The sequence below is a fragment of the Polyodon spathula genome, chromosome 22, assembly GCF_017654505.1.
Source record: "Polyodon spathula isolate WHYD16114869_AA chromosome 22, ASM1765450v1, whole genome shotgun sequence".
NCBI classification, from domain to species: Eukaryota; Metazoa; Chordata; class Actinopteri; order Acipenseriformes; family Polyodontidae; genus Polyodon; species Polyodon spathula.
Genome location: NC_054555.1, coordinates 11322835 through 11334890, shown reverse-complemented (window position 1 = coordinate 11334890; position 12056 = coordinate 11322835). Strand labels below are relative to the sequence as shown.

Below are 12056 nucleotides of genomic sequence, written 5' to 3'. Positions count from 1 at the left end.
TCTGTTTTGTATTTGTAATTAATTTAGATAATTTGTAGATTTTATTAATCACTTTGACATTATGGACTTTTTTGTGTTGATCAGTGGCAAAAACTCCTAATTAAATCCATTTTGATTCCATGTTGTAACACAATAAAATGTGGAAAAGTCCAAGGGGGGGGGGGGGGGGGGGGGCTGGAGTGAATACTTTTTATGAAAACACTGTAATTATTATTAAGAATGCTCTCCGATATATATATATAGATATATATATATATATATATATATATCTATATATATATATATATATATATATATTCTTCTGAGGCTGTAACTGGAGGAAGAAATACATTTTCCGACAAGAAACCACTATACTGAGTTAAGGACAACTCTGTCTGTTTCTAATTTGCTCCATCTTGTTTACTCATTCATGTGCACAAAAACTTTTTAGATTATGCCCAATTTAATCTCAGATGTGTCACTTCTTCAAGTTGAATTCAAATAGAAGCTGAGTGGGAAAGCAGATCAGTAGAGTGCTCTGGGGTGTGCTGTTATTTCAACTTTCTAACCTAAATCCAGCCCTTCACATGAACATTGTTTCTGTTTTTTTTGTTTTTTTTTAAACCCTATCAAACTTTAAAATACCTAAGGCTATTCATTTTTCATATTCCTAAGATCTGCATCCTTCACTGTGACTTGAAGTGATTTATTAAAGATCAAACAGGAAAACAATTGCTATCATAGAAAGAATGTTACAGGAATCTACAACACCAAAGCCTGCAGCCCTTTCTGGAACCTAAATAGTTAATGAGTCCATTATTGATGAGCTAAACTAAGCATCTTCCTCCTGCTCTTACTGAGGTATAAAGGAGTAAATAGGGCCAAGAGTTTATACTTTGGTGTATGCTGTTTTTTTTTTTTTTTTTTTTGTGATTATGCAGTTTATGCTTTTGTTTCAAATATACAGTAAAGCCCATTGGTCTGTCTTCCAGTGTACAGGGCAATCTAAACTGATGTTGATAAATGTCTGCATTATTAAACAACAGAAGAGTACATTTGTAACATTGATCTCACGTATAAGCATATGCACCTAATGCATGAACCCAGGGTATTTTCAGTAGAAGGGAACGACAGAATCATCTTGATTAAGCAGCCATAAATGACCCTTTAGTTTCCAGTTAATTAATCCCAAAACTGAAGCAATCAAGAATTTCATTATACCATGCAAGTATATGAAGATGTGTTTATTCCATCATTACTATTTAATCAAAATATTTTTTTTGCCCTGTATTAGTTTACAGTTAAACTGAAAACTACAACGTGAAATGCAAAAAAGCTACAATCATTTTTTAAATTATGATTTCAATTTTAAATCATACAAGAGGCTTTTTAAGAAGGTTTTTTTTTTTTTGCACGAAATAATAGCTTTGAGACACTGTGCCAGTAAGAATATACAGTTGACAAGGTCTCTGAATGCATTTGAATCTCATTTCACATCCTGATTTGAATCTCATTTCACATCCTGATTTGAATCTTTAAGATTGTCATCTAATGAATTACAGAGGAGTGGTTCATTTTCTCAAGCTGCTTGAAATGCAGTAACATTTATAAATGACGCCTAAGACCCTCAACTGCCTCATCTATCAATGATCGCACTGCATCTGAACACTTCTGCAAACCAGATTTGAGGTGGCCAGTGGGCTGGCCTGATTAAAAGATGTCTGTGGCAGTAAGGTTTTTTTAATTATTCTAGCAGCAGCAGATTTAAATAAGACCAGCATTTAAACCATTCAAACCTAAATCTCCATTCGGTTTACCCACTTGCTATTAAGAATTGTTGGTCCCGGGCTCCCGAGTGGCGCAGCCAGTAAAGGCGCTCTGCGTGGGAGTGCAGGATGCACCCTATAGCCTGGAGAATCCCAGGTTCGAATTCAGGCTATGTCATTGCCGACCGGGTTCCTAGGGGGCGGCGCACAATTGGCAGAGGGAGGGCTTAGGTCGGCAGGGCAATCCATGGTTCATTGTGCACCTACGACCCCTGTGGCTGATAGGGCACCTACGCGTCTGCTGTGAAGCCATTCAGCTGTGTTGTCCTCTGGCATTATAGGTCTGGTGGCTTCGCTGTGGATCCACGGAGCAAAAAAAAAGACTGCTAGCAGGAACACATTTTGGAGGACGCGTGTTTCAGTCTTCATTTCCTGAGTCGCCGGGAGGTTGCAGCGGTGAACTGGGATTAATTATAACACAATTGGCAATTCCAATTTGGGGAGAAAACTGGGGTAAAAAAAAAAAGAATTGTCCATCCCTTTCTTCAGAACTGCTCTTTGTTATGACCAGTGGATGTATTGGGTTTACTGTGGTACTTTTAAAGATAAAAATACTCTTCAGCGTGAGGGGAACTTTTACCTTGGCTAAAGGGTTGCTGGACCTGTGTGCTTTTAATTAGAATAAATAAATGGATGAACTACCTGGTTTGGCCAATCAAGCTGGCACCAGCAAGAACCCAGGGCTACACATAGCACTTATCTGCTTGTTGAAGCATTTATTGCATAAACATGCAATACGCAATGCATATAACATAGGTAGAGGTTAATGCTGCTGTCTTAGCTGCTCACACATTCATCATATTCTGCCAAGTTCCATCTCTCACACAATACTTGTGAAATAGCACAGAGAATTTTTTTTTCAAACCCTAGGTCAGTGTTTAATCTTATTGATGAGGCTGGCATTATTAACTTGATTTTGGCATTGTGACATTACATAAAATGTGGTGTTGTGCTAAAAAGAAATGCTAAATTTTATTTGGATATGCTCATGAAAATATGTAATATTATACTATATAAAAATAAAAAGTACATTTCTTATCTTTAGACAAACTAAAATGAAACAGTATATCTAATCCTGCAATTGCTGTACATTTTTGGTACATTTAGAAAGATGGATAAGAGCAATATCCAAACGACTGTCTTTTGAATGACATTGCTGTTGGGCTTTCCAAGCTGAGAAATTGTGAGCTTAATATGTGTCTAGCCTTATACAGAATGACCTCCTTCAAGCGACAGCGTTTGTAAAACTAAACTTGTGTCCTCAGCTCATTGAGGGACAGATTTGAAAAGCATTTGTGCCAGGTACAAGGTTTTTTCCTCTTCCTTAAAATTGAACTTTTAAATTTTATGAAAAACAAAAGTAACTGTTAGAAGCTAATCTATTGTTTCAAATATTCCTTTTCCTTTGCCCTTGTAAAACAAAGTACTGTATAAACATCAGAATGAGCTTTTTGTATCTAGCAGGAAATTATTTAGCTGACCTATAGTGACAATGGTTATGTTAGTTTCAATGTTTACAATGACTTTTGGCACCCAGAATGGAATGTTTTTTTAATAGAATTGTGATGTCATCAGACCGTCATCATACTATAGTTTTCTAAATTTTTGGGAAGTATGAAATTCCTGGAGGGGTCGGCCAGTGCCAGTTTGGTACTATAGACATCATTACATGGGTCAAAATGCGTCACATTCAAGGGACAAATTGAAGAACTGTCATCTTATTGAGACAGAAATACACCTTATCTTCTGTAATCCCCTGATAAAAATTGCATATGACAATACAACAAAACAAATAACGAAAGGTCCAATGAAGCTCCGACCAGGGAACTGGCACAGAGCTATGTTAGTGCTTCCCCACGATTCTTAAAAGTACATTATAAGTAATTTCACAACAAACTTATCTGAATAATCACGAAACATGTTAGTCTGTTTATAATAAACATTTTACACATATAAATTATAATGAATTATAAACACATACCTCCAGCCTGTGACTGATAAAACCCTGAACAATGAGCAGAGCTGTCCGTTTAGACCAGGGCTTCTCAAACTCGATCCTGGGGACCCCCTGTGGCTGCTGGTTTTCATTCCATCCAAGCTCTCAATTACTTAACTAGACCCATGATTGAACAAATAATTTGCTTAATTTACTTCTTTTCAGCTCTTGAACAGTTGCATATTTCAAGTTCACTATAACATTTTATAAATAACTTGAACTGCAGCTGAAAACAAGTAAAAATGTCTTATAAAGCAAATTATTCATTCAATTAAGGGTCTACTTAAGTAATTGAGAGCTCGGTTGGAATGAAAACCAGCAGCCACAGGGGGTCACCAGGATCAAGTTTGAGAAGCCCTGGTTTAGATCAATCAATAAACCCTGAGCTTACTATTCTTAAGATCATAGCATTGAATCCTGCTGTTGCAACATATTTAAATCCAAACTACTATAATAATTATAGTAGTTATAGCCTTTCTTTGAAAATGAATTGATCTGAAGTTAAGAAACATGCATCTATTACCAAACACATTTTTTTTAATGAAATTCATGTTATAGTGTAGCGACTGTGACAGTTGCAATGCTGAGTAACCAAAAAACAAAACACATATTAACTTAAACGTAGTTAAAAAAAATGAGCTTCTTTGTATTAGTAGTAGCAGTAGCATGTCAGCACAACTTAAATTAAGGAATCCATTTTGTGCTTTGAGGGAATCTTAATGCACAGTTTTAACAAATAAGTACATTTAATCATCCTTGGAGATACAAAAATAATTAGATGATTACTAGAATGCTTCAGTTCAAATTGCTCTAAACCCAGACGGCCACTATTAGATACAGTAAGTAAAATTGGAATGCTTATGTAATATCATTCTCAAATCTTACAAAGTCTCTGCAAACACCCTTTTTACGCAATGTGTGTTTAATTACATATTAACATAGCCCCTCCTTAATTACCATAAAATGACACTCGCTGGTGTGACACTTAGACGTTTGTTGTAAACCCTTGTCAAAATAATAAATGACAGGGTCAAGGGATTTTTATAGACAGTAATAGCACAGCAATCATAGTGTGCTGCTTGTTGTAAATGTGTGCCTTTGCAAATGTAGTGTTGTGTTTGTAGAGCAGATGAGATGTTAAATCAATGTCCTGTTAAATCGTATAATGCACAGTTCGCAGCCTACCTCTGTAAAGTGCTTTGTGATGGTGGTCCACTATGAAAGGTGCTGTATAAAAACAAAGATATATATAATATATATAGATATATATATATATAGATAGATAGATAGATAGATAGATAGATAGATAGATAGATAGATAGATAGATAGATAGATATACATATACAGTGCCTTGCAAAAGTATTCAGACCCCTGACCAATTCTCTCATATTACTGAATTACAAATGGTACATTAAAATTTTGTTCTGTTTGATATTTTATTTTAAAACACTTAAACTCAAAATCATTTGCTCCAGGTTGTTCAGGTTGGTTGGACGACGCTTGTGGACCGCAATTTTCAAATAGTGCCACAGATTCTCAATGGGATTGAGATCAGGACTTTGACTGGGCCACTGTAGGACATTCACCGTTTTGTTCTTGAGCCACTCCAATGTTGCTTTGGCCTTGTGCTTGGGATCATTGTCCTGCTGAAAGGTGAATTTCCTCCCGAGCTTTAGTTTTTTAGTGGACTGAAGCAGATTTTCTTGCAATATTTTCCTGCATTGTGCTCCATCCATTCTTTCTTCAATTGTAACAAAATGCCCAGTCCCTGCTGATGACAAGCATCCCCACAGCATGATACTGCCACCACCATGCTTCACTGTAGGGATGGTGTGTCTTGAGGCATGGGCAATGTTAGGTTTGCGCCACACATAGTGCTTTGAGTTTTGGCCAAAAAGCTCTATTTGGTCTCATCTGACCACGAAACCTTTTCCCACATTGCAGCTGGGTCACTCTAATGCTTTCTGGCAAACTCCAGATGTGCTTTCAGATGGTACTTTTTGAGTAATGGCTTCTTTCTTGCCACCCTCCCATATAGGCCGGTGTTATGCAGAGCACTTGATATGGTTGACTGGTGCACCATTACTCCACTCCCAGCCACTGAACGCTGTAGCTCCTTCAAAGTGATTGTTGGCCTCTCTGTGGCTTCTCTCACAAGTCTCCTTCTTGTTTGAGCACTGAGTTTTGAGGGACAGCCTTTTCTTGGCAGTACCTGGGTGGTGTGATGCAGCTTCCACTTCCTGATTATTGCTCCAACTGTGCTCACTGGGATATCCAAACACTTGAATATTATTTTGTACCCTTTCCCTAATCTATGCATTTGTATTACTTTATCTCTAACTTCTGTAGAATGCTCTTTGGTCTTCATTTTCCTTCAGATTCACAGCCTTACCAATGATCCTTCAACAGTGGGGTTTTTATCCAGAAAATGTGACAGCAACTTTAATGGTTCACAGGTGGAGGTCGATGGTAAGGTTATTTTGTCCTTGTTAGGGCAATTTGTTTCATCGGTGCAAACTGGGAGCTTCCACAGCACAGGGGTTGAATACTTATGGAAGCAAGACATTTCAGTTTTTTTTTTATTTTTCTTAAAAATATTTCCCAGCATAAAACCAATGTCACCTTACAATAATTGATTCTGAGTTTCTGTGCTGAAAAATAAAATATCAAACAGAACGAAATTTCAGTGTACCATTTGTAATTCAGTAATATGAAAGAATTGGTCAGGGGTCTGAATACTTTTGCAAGGCACTGTATATATATATATATATATATATATATATATATATATATATATATATATATATATATCCTTTTCAAATCCAATTTTACAGAAAAAAGGCATCTTGAATTAATGCTTTCCAAATCCTAATTTTGATCACCTGACATTATATTACTGTAATAATTGTTCAATAAGGAGGCTCTGTCACTCTGGAATGGAACTCTATTTAGCATTCTATATTGTCTAGATATAGTTCATGAGCATTTTGACTGTACGTTGCTGTCCAATATACAGTATGTGTTATCAGAACAATGTACCTCATTGAACCCCCTCACCTTGAAGGGCACTTGAATGAAATGGACGATTTAGACTGACAGATCCATTTACTTTGGGATTGCAGAGGTGTCCTGAATTTGGTGGTCCCAAAAGGCATTGAAAAGATGTGATCTTTCTATATAGTGAAACGTTATGAAAGCTAAAAAGTAAATGGAGATGGTTGATTAAAATTTTAACAGTGTCTTTGAAAGGGCTTTGCTAGAAATGAAAAGGGGAGAGGTGGTTGGTTTGATGGGGGGATTAACCTTGTCCTTGTGTGATATATGCCAAGAATGGGGCTGTTTTTAGACCAGTTCCTTTCAAACCCATTCAAAATTGTCATTGACAAAAAGAAATTGGTGGGTTTTTTTTTGGTTTGTTTTTTTTAAATCCTTAAATCCTATAGGGTGTCAATACTGATTACCAAAATTGTAAATAAACACATCTGCAATCATTAGAGGATTTTTTTTATTGGGTCAAGGTTATAAAAAGTTGGTCTTTTAAAATAAATTTTGGGCTGAAACATTTTTTTGTATTGGCGTTTAAAAAATCCATAAGGATTTCAATACATAAAATTCTGTTAAAACTATATACAGATATATTTTCAACAAAAATCTGAAATCCAAAAATAACTGTGTCGTTTGGGTAGCAGTATTCAGATAAACTTGGCATGGGCATCAGAATACTAATGCATATATTGAGTCATCTTGTTGTTTATAAGTGTTAGATTTAGTCACGCAACCAACACAAAGTGACAAATGTCCTTATCTGACAAATGTTTCTGAGCTGGGATCAAGGGCTTGTGGAACAAACAGTTGTCGCTATGAATATTTCATCACTGTACATTTTTCAGTAAGTGTGTTTCAACCAATTAGTCCCATGTTTCATCATCTCAGTTGTATGAAGCCTTTACAAAGACGAATATATAACTGTACTTGCAGATCTTAATTTCTGTATGGCATCATAAACTGGGTGTGAAGAATATCGAAGCTCGTTGCCACCATTTCAATTCACAACCAACAAGACATAGTGATATATTTAAGTTACAAACATCAGTTGCTACTGTACTATGAATATGTAGAGTGTAATCTAGTGCTCCCATTTATGTAATTAAAATTCTAAAGATAGAATTCCTTATCTGGTAGCATGAATACCAATGGAGAAAAGTAAACAGAACAGCTACAGTAGCCTGTATCTGAAAACAATATGGCTTTTTAAACATTGTTTTTACATACAGAATTCATATTTATCAAGGTTTTATGTAAGTATACCCTGAACTGCTTAGAACTACCTAGATGAAAATTCTTCTTTTTTAATATTTTAGTTTCTCAGAGTTTTCACTTCACATGAAGGACAGGCATCAAAGGAATCCACTTACAGTATAGAGATTTTTGTCAGGAAATAATTATATAAATAATTTGACATTCACTGAAAGGCCTTTCTTCCTTCTTATCTTCTTGTAGTATGTTGTACAGAAGCTCAAACAATTCCAATGAATGCAAACATTTGAAGAATTCCGTACAATGTAACGGCAGAGAAGTTACCCTCTGCATTCAGAGCTCCTATGTTTGCACAGAAAAAGGGGATATAGATTGTGCTGACAGGATAATTACACTAGCACCATGGATCCAGTGGTCTCGGGAGGTGGGGGTTGGGGGGGGGGGGGTGGAATAGAGTGGGTGGGGGGGGGGCTCTCACCCAAGTAGAGTGGGTAGATCATAAGTTCTGGGGGATGCCTTTCTGTTGAAAGCAGACACACACAATAGCAGTTATTAGGCCCTTCAATCCCTTTGTGGTCTTAGGAACATTAACTTAGCCAATCACATGAGAGGTCAAAGGACATTTATATATTGTATTGCCCTGTTGTTAGGTAAACCACTTGTTTTTTTTGTTTTTTTATGCATCTCTTGGTACTGTGTCTGTCAGTACCAGCCTCCATGAATATCAAAGCTTGTTTTGTGTGTAGGAGTGTTTGTTAGAAGAGGATGTTCTGAACAAAACAGATCTCTGCAATTCACATCTCCAAATCTCAGCTCAAAGTTATGCTGTTTCTCCCATAGAACCAATGTTGACACTAGGCTTCCTAGCCAAGTTTCAAGTGTTACAGATAAGAGCAGTAGGCAAGCATCAGATGGTTTTGTATGAATATTATCAACTTATTAATTGGCATGCATTTCAATTTGAAACCAGTAGGGGGGTATCTAGCCTGCCAACTGCCTCTAAAACTTTTCTTTTTTATCCTGCAGTCTGGAAAAGGTTTCATGTGAGGATACACAAAAGGCATCATTTAAGTGCTGATTGAATATTCATTCATTGTGTATGACTGTGCTTTGCTTTCCCAGATGGCCTTGTTGATTGCATGGACCCAGACTGCTGTCTCCAGAGTCCCTGCCAATCGAATCCACTGTGCCGAGGCTCACGAGATCCTCTACAAATCATCCAGCAGAGCAAGTCACCTTCCCAGAAAGTCAGGTCCTTCTATGACAGAGTGAAGATGCTAGTTGGCAGGGATAGCACTCACATCATTCCTGCAGACAATCCCTTTAATGCAAGGTATTGATACAGATTACTGCTGCTGTGAAGCACATCCTCTCAGATTGTGCCTTATATAATGTGCAGGAAACACAAGGTTGGACAAAATAAAATGAGAAGTGGCACTGTTAATAGGGTTAAGAGCGACCATGGGAAGCCAGGACAGTGTTCATTCAGTGTGACAAGTCGAATTGTTTAAGTTCTTCTTGGATACAGAAGCATATGTCAACAACTTAACCCCCACTATCAGCTCTATAACGTATGTCATGCCCTTCGTGAATTAAACTGACTTAAAACAGGAAGATGCAGCTTTTATGTATGTCATGCTATTTGCAAAACAAAACAAAAAAAATAATTAGTCATGTTTGGGACAGCCCACATAAGTGTGTGCTATAAAACAGGTTCTTATGACTGTGGTCATCGATCGTTGGCATCCATGGACAGTCCACATTTCTTACAGTTAAAGAAAATATATGATTATATTTAAATTTTTTAGACAAAGCACAGAAAGGGGGACCCTGAGTGGCTCACCTGGTAAAAGCACAGCCTTGTTTTTTGTAGTCATACAGTCATGGGAGTGCAGGTTTGCATCCTGGTTGTGCGAATTTGCCTGTCCTTGCTGAGGTCTGAAGGGAGAGTCGCATTGGCTCTGACACTCTATAGGTTAGGGAGGCAAAACCATCAGGAACTGTTTCTCCTCATCATGCTACAGTGAACCCTGCTGGCTAGGTGCCCACTGAGCTTAGGCGGACAACTGCACGTCTGGTCTTTGTCCTCCAGAGGCTGGTAGCTTGCTGACATCCGCTCTCGAGTTCCTAGGTATAAAAGAAGAAGCTGGCTCAGTCGTGGGATCGGAGGATGCCCACTGAACGTTCAGTTCACCTGAGTTGTGTGGGGAATTGCTGCGGTGAGGAGAAAACATAACCAGGGAGGAAACCAGTGGTAAAATAATTGGGCACACTAATAAAATAAATGGAAAAAACAGAACAAGGTTTGACCAAATGTGGAGAACATTTGTGTAGAGGTCTTTCAAAGTTTTTGACCCCCCCTATAAATGCAGAATACAATGACCCCATTTGTTGTCCATGATTTTTGTGATGTCCCTTGTGTTAGATTAGTGTAAGTCACTGAGTTGGAAGGGTAAAATACTACAAGTTAAAACTGTTAAGTATTAAGTGAAGCAATGAATACTATGACACATTTTTGTAAATGTTGGGGTTTAATAGCAGTGGAAGATTACAAGTGCTTTCAAAAAGTACAAGAGAACATACTCATGTATAATTGTAAAATTGATGTCACAGTAAGAAACAGGGAGGCCCATGTAGAGGAAGTATAACCCTATCAGTCATGCTGCATATTTTAATATAAAATGAAAACTACATAGTTTTAATTAAGTTTAAGAGGGGGGTGTAAATAAAACGGATTTTCATGACGAGCATTAAAGCGCTAGAGCCTGAGGAAATGTATTTTTTCTCATTTTGTAAATGCAGAAATCTCATGAAGTGTGAGGAGCTTTGTCAAACAGCAGTATACTAAGTATTCCATAAAGATTGCTTTTTTATGTATCTGCACCAGTGGGATTGATTAAAAGTTTTTGAAGAGTGTTGTAATGAATTCAATTGGATTACATTTTTCAGGAAACAAGATCCCTGTTGTTTCCTTTAACGGACATAGAGTATACAAAATTCCAGTAAATCTTATCTAAAAAATAGTAACATAATTTTGTGGTTCACACATTTGTTTATACATCATGGTAAATGCGTATTATTTTTTATTTTGTTTGGAAACTGCTAATGAACTACATTTACTTATCGCTCCTTGCAGATTGATCAATATGGCACTTTTGTTGCAAATAATTTTCTTAGATCTATCAACTATGAAAGAGTGCTTATAATTTTTTTTTAAAAAAACTTAAAAACTAAAGATAATGAACTCAAGAAGAGTGAGTCGTGATAATGCTGCAGTGCTAATGGGGATGTTTCAAATTGTTTTATAAATTTACTATTTGTTTTTAACAGTGCTTTACCATCTATTTGGTGCTTTACCATGTTCTTTTCACTTGTTTACCATATTGTACCTCAGTAAGTGTTTCTATTGATATTAGAGAGTTGTAAGTCATTGAATGTAAAGTTCAGTTTGACACATTTTAAAATGATATTACAAGTGATTTTAATTTCTTAAATATGTCTTTCACAGTCTGGCGTCTTTGATCAGAGGCCAGGTTTTAACGACAGATGGGACTCCACTCGTTGGTGTTAATGTTTCCTTTGTGAAGCATCCACAGTATGGATATACTCTAACACGCCAGGATGGAACGTAAGGGTTTCCACATGTCTGTAAATTAAACAATGTGGCAATGTGCCTGTTAGCAGTCACACACACACGCACACATGCTCACTGACACTCACACACATACACCTCCATGGACACACACACACATTTTTATATATATATATATATATATATATATATATATATATATATATATATATATATAAGTACTGTGCAAAAGTTTTAGGCAGTTGTGAAAAAATGCTGTAAAGTAAGAATGCTTTCAAAAATAAACACGTTAATAGTTTATATTTATCAATTAACTAAATGCAAAGTGAGTGAACAGAAGAAAAATCTACATCAAATCCATATTTGGTGTGACCACCCTTTGCCTTCAAAACAGCATCAATTCTT

General features: G+C 36.7%; 1 protein-coding gene across 3 annotated transcripts in view; it reads left to right on the top strand.

The window, feature by feature from the left end:
- The window catches only part of LOC121297123 (teneurin-2-like), a 483736-nt gene that overhangs the window by 440125 nt on the left and 31555 nt on the right, over nucleotides 1-12056 (top strand). For all 3 annotated transcript variants that reach the window (XM_041223184.1, XM_041223185.1, XM_041223186.1), the window contains 2 exons: nucleotides 9182-9392; nucleotides 11568-11687. In XM_041223184.1, coding sequence (XP_041079118.1) covers nucleotides 9182-9392; nucleotides 11568-11687 — 331 coding nt within the window. The remainder of the gene's footprint in view (nucleotides 1-9181; nucleotides 9393-11567; nucleotides 11688-12056) is intronic.